A 15,298-nucleotide genomic window follows, 5' to 3' on the forward strand; every position below is an offset into this window, starting at 1 on the left:
CGAGCTCTCCGCCGCCCAGTCCCCTCTCAGCGCAGCCCGGGCGGCCCGGGCACCCCGGCCCCGCCACCGCGGCCCGGCCCCGGGCAGCTCCCCCCGGGCAGGCGCCCCCGCTCCTCACCTTCGCCTGCAGCTTCCGCACCAGCACCGCTTGCCGGTGCTGCGCCTCCTGCGAGCTCTGCAGCCGGCGCCGCAGGGAGGCCTGGCTCCGCGCCGCCATGCCCCCGCTCTCCAGCCGGGCCCGCCGCCCGCGGGGCTCCGCCGCCTGACAGGCCCCGCGGCGGGGGCTGCTCCGCGGCCTGCCCCGGCGGACCGCGCTCAGGCGCCTGCCGGGGCGGGCGGAGCGGCTCACCCTGCCCGCCGGCCGCGACCGGGAGCCGGGCCGCGGGGCGGGAGAGCCGGGCTCGCTCGGGGCCGCTCCGGGGCAGCGCTTCCCTTCTCGCTCCTCGCTTCTCGCTCCTCGCTCCTCGCTGACGGTGCCGCGCCGGGCTGCGGTGCTGCCGCGGGGGAGAGGCCGCCCCGGCAGCGCTTTGCTCCAGCGAGTTCTGCTCAGAGACCGTTAAGGGCCCCGGAGAACGTTGGGGGCAAAAAGCCCGCCCTGGGGAGTCTGGGAGAGCACGAGCGGGAGGAAGCAGTCCCTGACACCGGAGGGTCGGGGGGGGGGCACGGGGACACCGGGGCAAGAAGGCTGCGCCCGCAGTGACACCAGACAAGCTCCATCGCACAGGGAAGCCACCTCAACAGCTGGAGCTTCCTCCTCAAAGCTCCAGCTTCAGCCCTTGACTGCCACTGCAGCAGGAGGTCCGACCTAGTACGAAAACCAAGCGTGTATAGCTGGAATGACCGCATCTTTTTCCCCCTGCGTTGCAGCACGAGCGGGACAGGCTGCAAGCAGTGACAGAAAAACCCGTAGGGGAGAGAAAACTTCAAATTCACAGGACAACGTCCTCCGTGAAGTAAGCTTTATTTCAGGAAGAGCTCATGAAGAAATCCGACAAACAGGGCTCAGGCCCCTCTGCCCAGACTCGTCTAGTACACAAATTCACTCACTCACCACTCCAGTCACGAGCTTTCATAACTCACAACCTGTAACACTGAATTTGTGCACTTAGGAGCAAAAAAAATAGCCAAGGGTGAGACTGCTCATGCTTCCTCCTCTGTCATGGCGCAGGCGTCCCCTGTATCACACTGGCAAGCAGAAAAGCCTCGGCAGTCCGGCTGCTGTTGGACCCGCTTCAAAGGCTTTTGGGGTAAGCTGATGTTTGATACCTTCCAGCTTGGAAGTCTGGTCTCTACCATTTCCAAAAGTCAGCAGATTCAGACAATCCTGCCAGACAAAGATGATGGCTGCAGGAGACAGCCAGCTGCAGGGGATAACGGCTGCATCGTGGCCCTTCAGCTCTTTCTGGCCACCTGGGCTGCCTACCTGGTGCTCTCCCTTTAACCTAATGGTGCTGCTCCCAGCACACAGCAGGCCTGAGCATGAGCTGGGTTAGCCAAAATCCGAGCAGGAGCTGAGGGAACAGTCACACTCCACCCCTTGGCAGAGTCAAACACCTAGCAAACCCATTGCTTCGGTGAGCGGAGGTACCGTTCCTCCTCTTGCCTCGCCTCCAGGGATCCGAGGCAGTGCCAGAGCTTAGAGCCTTCAGGCAGTCGTTAGTCTGGTATTGCTGTTCCGCGCTAATCACGATCCCAGTATCGGACCGAGTCAGAGACCTAAGCGCTGTATGGGCATTGGTTTTATCCGTGTGAGAATGTACATTCCAGCTGCTGAACCCTGCTGCATCCTTTGACAGCGGCAGTGGCAGTAGCAGCAGCGGCCAGACTTCTCTTCCATCTGCTTTCATGGGTCTGGTACGCCCTGGTCTCCCTGAGGACGGGAATCTTCGCAGGTGGTCAGGGCAAAATGCCTGGAAGATTCAGGTGAGTCAAGCCCATGAGGCTCCGCTCTGGCAAGGGAGCCGAGAATACTGCTGAAGCCATCGAGCTGTGTCTTAAGGGTGTTTCCAGCAGGAAGCCTCAGCGTCGGAAGTTCTGTTGCTACAGCTAACTGATTGAACCCCTTCCCCTCGTGACTGCCGTGTCTGCCTGTGCCGTGGACCTACTTCAGCAGTTCAGCAGGAAAAGGAAGGTGCTCTGCCCAAAGACTAGTCCTCAGCTGGCTGGCTGGGGCACTCCTCTGGGTCTGGGAAAGAGCGGAACTGGACCTGGATCGCCCACTTCCTGGGATCTTCCACTTCTCTCAGATTCTTCCACTTCTCTCAGCAGCAGACGGCCACTTCTCCCACTCCTACCTCTGGGTTACCTGCCAGAGCGTGGGAGGGTTTTTCAGGCTTCCAAGCCCCGTTTCACAAAGGTGCCCTCATTATTTCAGAGAGAAGGTCAGCTCTGTCCCTCTCTCCACTGGTGGTGTTCCCTCGCCTACGCATATTGTTTGCCGTGAAGTCCCCTTGACGCCCGGCTTTCCGTGGGCACCGCTGGCTTCCGATTCAGCACTGCGCATTCCCCTGCCGGAGCTGGCTGCCTGAGTTTCAACATCTAGCCTGCTCTAGATGCTCAGCAGATTAGGGTCCCGCTTTTTATCTGGATTGGCTTTATGCTGACAGACCTTGGTGGTGGAATTCCAATGTACGCAGCAGGTTCCATAAGGCACAAAACTCCTTTAGGAATTGCTTCATGTTCATTGCGCCATTCACCCTCCTTCAACTCCAGCTCCTCCCAGGCCCTCTTCCAATCCGCCGTCACTCTTCCAACATCTTCTTGACATCTTCGGTGCCTGGTAAAATTATGGAGAAGGTTATCCTGGGAGTTACTGAAAAACCCTTGAGAGACAATGTGTCATGGTTTAACCCCAGCCAGCAACTCAGCACCACGCAGCCGTTTCCCCTCCCCCTCCCAGTGGGGTAAGGAGGAGAAAAGCAAAGGAAAAAAAAGTAAAACTCGTGGGTTGAGATAACAGTTTAATAACTAAAGTAAAATATAATACTAACAATAGTAATAATGAAATATAATACTAATAGTAATGAAAAGGAATGCAATAAAAAAAAGGAACGGGGGGGGGAGGCAAAAACCAGTGATGCACAGTGCAATTGCTCACCACCCGCTGACCGATGCCCAGTTAGTTCCCCAGCCGCGATCCGCGCCTCCCGGCCAACTCCCCCCAGTTTATATACTGGGCATGACGTTCCATGGTATGGAATACCCTTTGGCTAGTTGGGGTCAGCTGCCCCGGCCATGCTCCCTCCCAGCTCCTTGCACACCGGCTTGCTGGCAGAGCATGGGGAACTGAAAAGTCCTTGGCTTAAGATAAGCGCTACTTAGCAACAACTAAAACATCAGCGTGTTATCAACATCATTCTCACACTAAATCCAAAACACAGCACTGTACCAGCTACTAAAAAGAAAGTTAACTCTGTCGCAGACGAAACCAGGACACAATGCAGTCATCGGTCACAGCCAGCACGGGGTCACGAGGGGCAAGTCCTGCTTAACTCAGGTAATTTCCTTTTAGGAGAAGGTCACCCATCTAGCTGAGCAAGGGAAGCCAGCAGATGCGGGGGTTTGGGATTTTAGCACAGCTTTTGCTAAAAAGCTGGAAGAGATCTGCGGGTCTGGGTTGACGACCACTCGAACAGGAGTCAACAGCGCGCCCTGGCAGCCAAAAGGGCCAGGACCCGGAAAGAAGAAAGACGTTCCACGCCAGCTACAACACGCAGACAAGCTCTAGCAAATGCCGAGTAAGTAACCAGGCTGGATCAGCGTGGGTGCTGCTGTAGGTGCTGGCAAGATGGGTATGCTCTATAAATCTAGCCTTCCCATTAAAAAAGACTTTGAGGAAATCAGTCTGAACCGAGACCCATTGTATCAGACTTCTGCTTGCTGCACCAATTTCCTTCTCCATCTTGATACTGGATTCAAACGCTTCAGGCAGTATCAGAAAAACCCCAGTCCCTTTCAGACGGTCACACGGAGAGGAAGGGCATCTGGGAGCGCCTCTTCCTCTCCACCCACTGGGAAGGGGCTTGGATGGCTTTCAGGCATTCGCCCTGCTGTGCCTAAGCGAGGATGGAATTCTAAGCTACGCAAAATGGCAAAATCAACGGAGGGTGAACAAAATGGACTGAAGCGTCTCTTACCTGTGTTTCTCTGCCAGCTTCACCATCGCGGGCGAAAGTTCCCATAGCACAAAGACACCAGGCAGACCCTGGTCTCCCAGTAGCCCGTCGGCTCTCTTCTCATGTCGTGTGACTGAAAACTGGTCAGTCCTTACCACCTGGCAGGAAACAAACACAGCAAACATCAGAGGTCCTCGGGGCACAAAGATTACCGTGGTATACGGATACTGAAGAAATAAGTCTGGGGTCATGTACGGTTTGGGTAATGCATTTGTAGTGGGTTGACCCTGGCCGGATGCCAGGTGCCCACCAAAGCCGCTCTATCACTCCCCTCCACAACTGGACAGGGGGAGAAAATAAAATGAAAGGCTCGTGGGTCGAGATAAGGACAGGGAGATCACTCAGCAATTACCTTCACGGGCAAAACAGACTCGACTTAGGGAAAAATTAGTTTAATTTATTGCTAGTCAAATTAGAGCAGGATAATGAGAAATAAAACCAAATCTTAAAACACCTTCCCCCCACCCCTCCCTTCTTCCTGGGCTTAACTTTACTCCTTATTTTCTCTACTACCTCCCCCCCCCCCGAGCGGCGCAGGGGGACGGGGAAGGGGGGTTTGGGTCAGTTCATCACACGTTGTTTCTGCCGCTCCTTCCTCCTCAGGGGGAGGACTCCTCACACTCTTCCCCTGCTCCAGCGTGGGGTCCCTTCCACGGGAGACAGTCCTTCACGAACTTCTCCAACGTGAGTCCTTCCCACGGGCTACAGTTCTTCACGAACTGCTCCAGCATGGGTCCCATCCACAGGGTGCAGTCCTTCAGGAGCAGACTGCTCCAGCATGGGTCCCCCGCGGGTCACAAGTCCTGCCAGCAAACCTGCTTCAGCGTGGGCTCCTCTCTCCACGGGGCCACAGGTCCGTAGGTCCTGCCAGGAGCCTGCTCCAGCGCGGGCTTCCCACGGGGTCACAGCGTCCTTCAGGCATCCACCTGCTCCGGCGTGGGGTCCTCCACGGCTGCAGGTGGATATCTGCTCCCCCGTGGACCTCCATGGGCTGCAGGGGGACAGCCTGCCTCACCATGGTCTTCACCACAGGCTGCAGGGGAATCTCTCTCTCTGCTCTGGCGCCTGGAGCACCTCCTCCCCCTCCTTCTCCACTGACCTTGGTGTCTGCGGAGCTGTTTCTCTCACATCTTCTCACTCCGCTCTCTCTCGCTGCAACTGCAACTCCCCTGTAACTTTTTTTTGCGTTTCTTAAATATGTTATCACAGAGGCGCTACCACTGTTACTGATTGGCTCGGCCTTGGCCAGCGGCGGGTCCGTCCTGGAACCCTCTAGCATTAACTTTATCAGACATAGAGGAAGCTTCTAGCAGCTTCTCACAGAAGCCACCCCTATAGCCCCCCCCCGCTACCAAAACCTTGCCACGCAAACCCAATACAGCATTTTTCCGAGAAAGTTTGAGATGTTAGGGGCTTGATTTTTTATCAAAAACCCTCAGGCCATTTAGAATGCCAAGCTCACGGGCTAAGTTTTGGGGGAAAAGGGAAATCACGTGTTACGAATAACTAGGAAAGCAAGAGAGAACAGAAGGAAGAAAATCATTACGCCACTGCCTACATCACGCTTAGCCAGGACCTTAATCCTGGGTGCAGCCTGGTGCCTCCAGACAGAGCTGAACTGAAAGAGGTTCAGAGAAATGCAGCAAGGAAGCTCAGGGCTTGAAAGGCTCCCACAAAGGACCATCGGAGTAAGCCGGGACTCGTCAGCGGGGGAAAGACACGGCCTGCAGGCTGGCACAGGAAAGGTCTACGACATCCTGAGAGGCAGGGAGAGAGCGGGCAGCGACCGTTCACTCTTGCCCAGCAGAGGAACACGGGCCATCAGATACAGCCAGTGGGAGCAAGCACACGAGGGGAGGTGTTCGTTCTTACAGCAGAGCAGACCTGCTGAACGCCTTGCAAAAGGGTGTTGTAAATGCAAAACGTTCACCTGAGTTCACGGTGAGATGGGAAAAGTACCTGAAAGAGAGCCACTGAGGGATCTCAACAGACGGTAACGGACTCGGGAGATCCCACGAGCTGACAACAGTTGCATATAGAGAAAAGAATTAGGAGCCTTTATTCCTCATTATTTAACGTGACAGAATCCCAGAAAGCGGAAAGCTCCTCTGCCCATCATCCCTCCTCCTGCTCCTTTTCACTGTCCTCAAAACACCGATATTCCTAACTCTGCCTCCAAAAGGTCTGCAGTAACTACATAGTCCTTTCTGGTTTTCGCCTGTGTTTTCCCCAGTGTAAGCCCTTCATTTCTCAGTTCAGATTTGCAGGAATTCTGGGGCAGAGAGACCTATCCTGACCTCACCCCCTCCTCTCCGTACACAAAGTACTGGCTCTCAGGACAGCCAGCTTGCATTCATGCCTGTTACAGAGAACAGATGCAATGCAGAGATGCGTCTCGTTAACTTAGATACATGCTGTGAAATTGTAAATCCTAGCTGTAGTAAGGTTGCTGTTGTCATGCTAGTGTAAGCACACAAAGCAAGTTCTGCGGGAAGAAGCAAAATATTTCATTGGAACAACTAATATTGTGGGGAAAAACAGGCAAGGTTTTTGCACAAAAGTGTTTCTTCATTTAATCTTTAGAAACTGTGCTCAAAAGCTTGCTAGTTTTTCTCCAAATACACTAGCTACTCTCACAAAGCACATTCACATTCTCCCCTGACCTTTGCCTCAGTGGTACAGGTTAAACTGGAATGAGTGATGGGAAGGGGGGAAAAAAATCAGGCTGAAACTAAAGCTCTTTCGGAAACCTTTACTACAAACTTCACGCTTCAAAAACTTGATCAAGGGAACTGCAAACATTCCATTAAACAACAAATCTTTTTAATCAAGTTCCTGTTAAAGATACGAGGCATAAACTACCACTATTGCTCTGGCCACTGTGCATTTATATAGATACTTGAGGAAGTCCCTTACAACTTACATGTTACTCTAAAAGTTCTAATTGCTTTGAAATTCTCCTGAGGCATTCTCCAAGCTATCCCTTCCAGAGATACTGATATTCAGCTCCTGGGCTGAACACCTCACTGGAGGCTGTTTTACAGCAGAGCAGCAAAGTTTTGTAGAACAAGTGAGACTGTTTCTGGGCAGGCTCTCCTTCTCCTCCAAGTTCTTCCACACCCATGTGGCAGCACCAACAGAAACCATTTTGCTATTGGTTCATGATGGTTCTAAACCTCTATAACAAAACTTCAACAATGTCCTCCCCACTGAAGCACTCCTGTCACTATTATGGATAACAATGCAAAGATACTAAAAGAAAATGGTCAGGTACACTTGGAAGCTCAAGGCCACAATAAACAGCAAAAGAAAATACCATGTACACGAGACTGTTGGAAACTTTTCCTGGGGCAAAGTGGAAATTTCCAGCTACCTGCAGGAGACAGTAATCTTTCATTAAAAGGTCTGAACCTATATAAATAAAGCAGTTGTACTAGTGCTTGGATTTGTAAATGTTTGTTTAAAGAAGATAGACACCAAGCAACTCATTTTCATAGGTGACAATATCAGCAGATATTGTCCCAACAGGGGGATGAATTTCCCCTGTGCCTCACAGGCAGTCATGTTGAAAGCCATAATTACATACTGATGTTGATAATAACTGTTTATGCAAATTATTTTAGTGGACATATAAATGGGAAGAAAGAGGAATTAACCCTACTGTGAGGGAACTGACTGTTGCTGCAGGAAATACAAAACAGTATCACAGAAAAGGAATGGAGAAAGTAACTGAGACGGAAAGTGAGCAGGGTAAAAAAACCCCTTGATACAAGAAACAACAGTGATCCTATGTACAGACCCATGAAAATAAGGTGCGTGCAAAAATAAAGCACTAAACCAACAAAACAAAACAAGGCAAAAACCCAAAAAGAAAAAGGTTGTTAAAACTTCATCCTGGAATTTGAAAGGGATATGGATATTAGGTGCCAGTCCTCCCTGACACTTACTAGCATCATACACACTCTCCCCTGGAAGATCGGAATGTCCCAAGCTCACGTGCTACATTAGCACATTCACGCTGTGCAAGCCTGTTGCTTGTGTTACCTGCAGACCTGATGAGAATGGAGATGTGCAATATTCCAAGTGCGTAACAACGGCCCCCAGAAACTCCTCCGTGACACCCACCCTGGGACCCTCGCTACCTCCAGCATGCCCCTTCGAATCTTTCCTGCTCATCACACTTTGTGAGAGAGGGTCCCCGAACGGTTCGGTACCCACAATGATGCTCAAATCACAACGTCTGGCTTCGTGAGTAAAAGCTTTCCTTTCCAGAAACAAAGAAGGTGGTCTCCAGGAAAAGTACACCAAGACGTAAAAAAATCCAGAGTTTGCATTAAAAAAAAAAAAATTAGCCTGGGCCTGACTTCTAGAAGGTACTTGGGGACGTAACCTGCATGTCCAAGTGTTCCGGGTTTGGTAACCCGCCAAATGACAGGCTAGTTACCTGGTACATCTCGGACTACAGTTTTCACACACCAGTTGCAAAAACCACCTCTCTGAGCGTTTTCAGCTTTGACAGCCAACTCCAATAGCCTTGCTTCCACTGTTTTTCTACAGAAGAGAACATCTCACTCTCTCCAGCACCTCTGCTGGCAAGTTGGTGGTTGCTCTTATCTCCAGCATCCGCTGGTGCTCTCTGTTTTAAGACTAGAAGGCCAGGCGGGACAACCTCCCCTCAAAGAAGCTGCCTCTCCTCCTCCAGAAACCTCGGCAAGAAGACTCGCCAGCTAGACGGTACGAAAAGCTAAGCTTCTCCAGCCGGCATGCTTCCGACCAGCCCACACAACGAAACGGAGAATTAGCCCCTTCCCACCGCTCTTCCTGACTCTCCTACTGAACCCCTTTACGGGCACAAGCACCTTGCTGGGCCCCGGGGTTATTTATTATATTACGCTCCTGGGAACACCTACAGCTGGCAAAGGAGAGGAACGCCCCGACTCTGCCTTTTCACAGGCACCACCATCACGCAGCAGGTTCACAGCAAAACCCGTCTCTCACCTTGCTGACCTCAGGAAACCATACACTTGGCAGCCCTCCTTCTTCTGCTCTTGCATTTTCTGGCTAAACCCTTCCCTCTTGCGCTGCTCTATGCTATCTGGGTTCTTGAAGGCCCAGCCTCGCCGCCTGTATGCTTCTCTGGCATCGCCACAACTATTACAACACCTGCAAAAGCACGAGCACCATCTTACCATCTCTATCGCTAGAAAGAGAGGCTCCAGCTCAGGACTTGAATCCTTGGCGGATTCTTTGCTTCTTCAACAAAGCAACAAAGCAAACATCAGGGACTGGACCTTGAAAGGTGGCCTAATGCTCCTGAAGGAGCTCGAGCTTCTTGAGGTGCTTTTTGAGATTTTGGCATGAGGATGCAAGCTGTTTGCATGCAGTTCCTGAGTCTGAAGAGGCTCTGCCCGTCCGTTTAGACAGTCAGATCACTCCTGGGCAAAGAAATTTGCTACAAAAACCACATCATTGTCCCCACGCTCTGAGCAGTTTGGAACTTCCCCGTGTGAACAAAGCATCTGCCTGTTTCTATTCCTCCTCTCCTCTGTTTTTAGGCCAGACTGTCAACTGGAGGGACGTTAATGGCAAACTTCTTCATTACTTTTCTCCTCTGGATAACACCTTGGTCACCACAAAAAACAGGTTTCTGTTTTCTGCAGCTTCCAAAGGCATACCAAACCCACAACAGTTCTCATCATTCTCTGAACACGTGCCCAGCATTTCATTGCACAGACCTTCACAGACATTTGGAAAAAAAAAGTGCATGCAACAGAACAGTATGAATTCAAGTGCTAAGAAGATACAAAAAGGTGTAAAGGTTACCGAACGTCCTCTGACTCCGCCCCACAACAGCTCTCGCAGCCATCAGCATCCAAAGAGTTTGGATCAAACACTTCTTCTTTCCCCAGCTCTAAGAGAAAAGAGGATTCAAAGTGATGAGACATGTCTAGAAACGCTATCTTGTACGCGTTTTGCTCTACACACAATGCACAATGTGTTCTACACACGAATGCAACGATTTTGTGTTGGAACTTGTGCATCCTGCACCCAAAGCCCACCTGAAATGGTATGCATAGAGCCTGCTGAGGTGTGAAATAACACCAATTAACAGAGTAGCATTCGTCATCTCAAGAACAGCCTCCAGAGAAAGAACCGGCTATCTGTAAGCCTTCCTGGAGCGTCCATCAGACGTTACTTGCACAAAGGCTTTGTTAGAATGTTGTCTGAAGCAGACCCAGTCAGTACACTGTGACGGATACTGGACCTGTTACACAAAAATGGTAAATAGTTGTTCGTCCCAGACACTAAATTTGTAATGTCACAACCTGCGAATACAGAAAGGCTGCTCAGTGACACAGCAGTAAGAACGCTATCACCACATTCCCATGACAACTGGAGAAACCCTCACAGGAGAAACCTACTGATTGTTCAGCTCTTGGCTTAGTTTAGCCTTTCAACTTCAACAACAGAAAAGTTAAATCCGAGTGATGACAACTCAACAAATTTCGTTTATGCTGATCCACAGAACTACACTGTCTCCCAGTAAAGGTAATAAGGAGCTCATGTTTGGAAAAGTCAGGACAGTATTACTGTTAGACTGCAGCACTTTGCCAGAATCGTTTCTGGTTTGTATTGAAGTACAAGGATGAGTCCTAACATGCAAATACTGTAGAGGAGATGTTTATGGAGCCAAGGACCGCTTACTACAACTTCTAACTGATACATCAACTAAAAATATGTTTATCAGGTATGCACACACACACAAAGTAAACGTAGTAAGGTGCAAGTTTAGGCTTAAGGGTCGAGTCACCAGTCAGCCAGGGAAAATACAGACTCTTTCAGCCAGGGGGATAAGAACGTGCCAGACTGGAAGAGCGCGTATGGCTGGGGCCAAGTGACGTACAGGGAACAAGATGCACACTGCAGCACCCTAAATGCGGGGTTTGGTTCGGTGTACAAGGAGGACTGTTTCCAGCTGCCACAGAAGCTGTTACGCTGAAATGTAATCCACTTCCCCCTGCAGCATCAGCACAGTTCCTTGCGATCCCTCTTCACAAAGGAGACTGCCAAGGTCTGTGGTCTCGGCCTGCTATCGAAGCACCTCGGCGCAGGGCGGCTCTCGGGGGAGGGCAGCCCGCTCCCGTCGTCAAGGCCACCGGCTGGGGGAAAGAAAAAACCCCAAACCCATCTGCGGCGGGTGAAGCTGCTGCGGGGCAGCCGGAGGGGGCGGCGGAGGAGCGGCGGCTCGGCGGGGGTGCGCAGCCACGGCAGGCCGCCCCGCCCGCAGGCCGCCTCCCCCGGGGCACGCGGCAGGAGCAGCACGGCGCGGCCGCGCCCCCCCGCCGCCGCTCCTCACCTCCTTGGGGAGGTAGTACTGCAGCTCCGAGAAGAAAAGCAGCACCACGATGAGCCCGCTGACAGCCGTCACTGCCGGGGAGACGAGAGCCGCCCTCAGCCCCGCCGATCGCGGCCGCACGCCCGCCTCCGCCTCGCCGCCCGCCTCCCCGCCGTCAGCCCTCCCTCACCCCGCCAGTCTCGCGCCTCAGCCTCCGCCTCCCCCTCAGCCCGCACGCCGCCGCCTCCCGCCGCCCAGCGCCGGCCCGCAAGGCCCCCCGGCCGGCCGCCGCCCCACGGCGAGGCCCGGGCCCGCCCGCCGGCCCCCGGCCGCCCTCACCCCGCCCGCCACCCAGCGCGCCCCCGCACGTCTTGACCCGAAAGTCTTCCAGGGGCTTGGGAAGGCATCGAACCGCTTCAGCCGCCACAGCGAGGCCATGGCGCCGCGCGGCCCGGAACCAAACCCGCCTGCCGGGGCCGGCCGGCACCGCCCCCGGGCCCGCCCGGCAGCGCGGCCCGAAGCCGGCCGAGGGGCTGGCGGGGAGGGGCTGGCGCTCCCGGTCGCCTCCGGGCCGGGAAGCTCCTCGCTGCCGCCTCGCCCTCCTCTGGCCCGCCCTGCCAACGGCCCCCGGGCCTCGGAAGGACGCCCGAGAGACGCGGACTGGGCCGAGATCGGTTAGCTGGAGAGGGCTCGACCCCGAGGCCAAGCTGCTGGCAGGGAGCGGCTTTCACTGGCTTTCGCGCCCTCCCCAGCCCATCCGCTGCCTCCCTCTTTGACAGGCCTGCAGTTGGTTACTAACGCCCTTCGGAGAACAGCCGGGCTGCCCCTCAGGCTGGCTGTCGCGCGACAGAGCTGAGAGCAAAGCGGCTCGGCAGAGTACCGCCGCTTTTTGTGCTGAGGGAAGGAGGGAGGGAGGGAAGGAGGGATGAGGGAAGAAAAATCCCACTCGTGCCCCACCTTCGATCCCTGGCGTGTACTCTTCCCCCTTCGCTTTGAGAACACCTCCATTTCCCCCTCTCCTCACAGGGAACGGCCACGAACTCAGCAGCTTCAATCCTACGACACCTCCCAATAGCTGACTGCGCAAGTAAAAGAACAGCATCCTCTTTTCCAAGCCACCTATTTACCCACCCTTGCTTTTTCCTACTGAAAAAGTGCGGTCCTGCACAATTCCTTTTATTCAAAAAAACTTTAAAAACCACCGTCACAGGAGATGCTTGCAAAGGCAAAGAGAACAAACGCAGCCCGTTTCCCACAGCAAAACGTAATGCATTCCTGGGAAGGGCACGAGACAGGAACCCCGTGATGCTGCAGCTGCTCCTCTACAGGAAAAGAAGGCTCAGAGAGGCTGAGCCAGCTTCCGAGTCTCTGCCTCCAGAACAGCAGCTTCGGGCTCCCTGACCACAGCTGCTAAGGAGCAAGACAGCTCTCGGTGAAGGTCTGACAGCTCCTGGCTGGTCTTTGCACAGCACTCAATGTAGTCCTGCTTGCATTTGCGTTCTTGCGCCAGCTGCGTCTGCAGAAGGGACACCTGAAAGAGGCGAAAAGGCCGAGCTCAGACAAGCCCACGCTGTTAGGACCATCCGCAGCTCCACGGTTCCGGCTGTCAGGGAAGACGCACCCTCTAACTCCAGCCCTGACAAACGCTTTGTCCCACTTGGGGAATGGGCACTAACAGGTCCCAGAGTCACCCTGACTGACCTGAACTATCAACAATTCAGTCTCTTTCCGGCATACCATTCACACGTACACCACCGAGACATTCCAGTATATGAAAGACAGAGGTTCCTACAGGATTTAGTAACCCAGCTCGTTTTTTTCAAAGGAGAGATCTGGGCTACTGCCACCTCGGTTCCACACGCTTTGTCCTCGGCAGGAGCACCACTGGTTACACAAGGTACTGAAGAGCTGTTCTGTTATGATCTAGTTGCAAAACTTGACAGCTAGCACACGAAAAGGGCGAAAACGCTCATTCTTCCTCCCTTCAGAGCATTTCACAAATGAGCAGAGCAGAATTGGATGAACCAAGCCCAGGGGGGAAACGAGCCTTAAAGGACTGCGGAGGCCTTGAAACTCCTCCAACTCTCTTCTTTCCTGGCAACACGGGGTTGTGCCTGCTGGGCTTTTTGGGGGCAGAGACCCAGCTGCTCTCACCTCCTCCCAGGTTTGCAGTGCAGTGCGGCCACAGCAGCTCTGGCATGTTGCCCTCTGCCTGCTTTGGGGTGGAGGAGATGCCAGCACTGGGAGCAGCGCTCAGGGCTTTGCTGTTTTGGGGAGCACAGCTCAGGTCAGAGGTTCTCCTCTCTTTTCCAAGTGACGTGTGCTTCGCCGAGGGCTGTGCTCCCCACGGGAATGCCATCCCCAACCTCAGGCTAGGAACATGAAAATACTCTTTCTTGGCAAGCGAACTCAAATAACAGAAGCAGTTCCTAAAGGAGTTTTATGGCTTATGGAACCTGCTGCCTTGGAATTACACCACCAAGGTCTGTCAACATAAAGCCAAACCAGATAAAAAGGGCGACCCTGATCTGCCAGAGCAGACTAGATGTTGAAACTCAGGCAGCCAGCCCCGGCAGGGGAACGCGCAGTGATATGATGCAAGCTCCACTGGTAATTGAGCCAAGGGAAAACAGGAGGAGTCAACCAGGTGAGTGAGACTCAAGGGGAACAGCCTTAGAATACTCCCTCTTTTCCGGCGAGTTCCAGTTTTCTGCATTTCCTCCAATCCCTCTCCCACCTTTAGGCAAGCCAGAGACTAGACCTAGGTGAATGATGGTGTTTGGCCACGGCCAACAGATGGGTCTGACTGGGTATTTCCACCGCCTGGTGTACTCGCTCCCTGACAGCCAAACAAGCCTCGGGCTGTAGCAGCGTGCAGAGTTGTGCCCATGAGTACAGCCCCAGCAGCTTGTGATGAGAGCTTTCCTCCTCCTCACCTGGTTCTGCAACTCAGCTAATCGACGACTGCAGCGCGTGTGAGACTCCTCCTGTGAAGAAAACGCAAGGATTTGGTTTTGGCCTCCAGTCTGGCCAGGGCCATGGTCTATATTCGACTGCCGTTAGGTCTATACCGGGGGGCTGCTGCCACCGGGATTTGCCGTTGTTCCTCTGTATGGCCAGAGCCTCCCCCCCGAGTAAGAGTCTGTTCTCACCTGTCGAGAAGCAGGCACCTTGTGCTGGTCGGAGAGAGAAAATCCGCACGCATCTGGCAGCGACCGACCACTACAGTATCTCTTCAGTCTCCTCCGTTCACGTTCCACCTGCACGTTGGATAGGAGAAAGGGTCACAGAAACCTGCCACCAAACAAGGAGCAAAAGGACCTCTGGACATCACGGCAAGGAGGTGTCTGCTCAGAGACCGTTAAGTGCACCAGAGAACGCTGGGGGCCAAAAGCACTCCAAGTAGACTACGGAAGAGAAAGAGCGAGAGGAAGCAGATCCTGACACAAGAGTGTCCGATGTGTGCGTATGGGGCCACTGGGGCAAGAAGGGTGGTACCGGAGTGAATGTGCATTTGTGAAGGCAGTGGGGTGCCAGGAGAGAGAGAAAATACGGACGTGTGTGTCCACAGGGGGAGGTGGGAGAGGGAAGGAAACAAGCAGAGGACTCCAGAGCGCTGTCTGTGGAAAGGGGTTGTGTTCCAGAGGACCGTGAGGCTTTGCAGAGGCAGTGAAAGCCTGGTTTACCTGCTCAAGAGTCCTCCTGAGCTCAGCATTGAGTTGCTTCAGCTCAGTCTTCTCAACTTCCAGCCTTGCAACTGCTCGCTGCAGATGTTCCAGCCGCTGCG

At 53.6% G+C, this 15,298-nt stretch overlaps 1 protein-coding gene across 9 annotated transcripts in view; it reads right to left on the reverse strand.

Moving 5' to 3' along the window:
* Positions 1 to 15,298, reverse strand: part of LOC127028923 (centrosome-associated protein CEP250-like) — a 95,612-nt gene that overhangs the window by 16,065 nt on the left and 64,249 nt on the right. For 3 of the 9 annotated variants that reach the window (XM_050914586.1, XM_050914580.1, XM_050914578.1), the window contains exon 1: positions 119 to 255. In XM_050914586.1, the coding sequence (XP_050770543.1) occupies positions 119 to 217 (99 nt within the window). In that variant the 5' untranslated portion in view covers positions 218 to 255. Of the gene's footprint in view, positions 1 to 118; positions 256 to 4,136; positions 4,274 to 4,990; positions 5,122 to 9,998; positions 10,087 to 10,234; positions 10,441 to 11,079; positions 11,385 to 11,532; positions 11,622 to 15,298 lie in introns of those variants that run through there. The other 6 variants (XM_050914582.1, XM_050914581.1, XM_050914584.1 and 3 more) reach the window with 6 other exon arrangements.

Source organism: Gymnogyps californianus, unplaced genomic scaffold, assembly GCF_018139145.2.
Source record: "Gymnogyps californianus isolate 813 unplaced genomic scaffold, ASM1813914v2 HiC_scaffold_49, whole genome shotgun sequence".
NCBI lineage: Eukaryota > Metazoa > Chordata > Aves > Accipitriformes > Cathartidae > Gymnogyps > Gymnogyps californianus.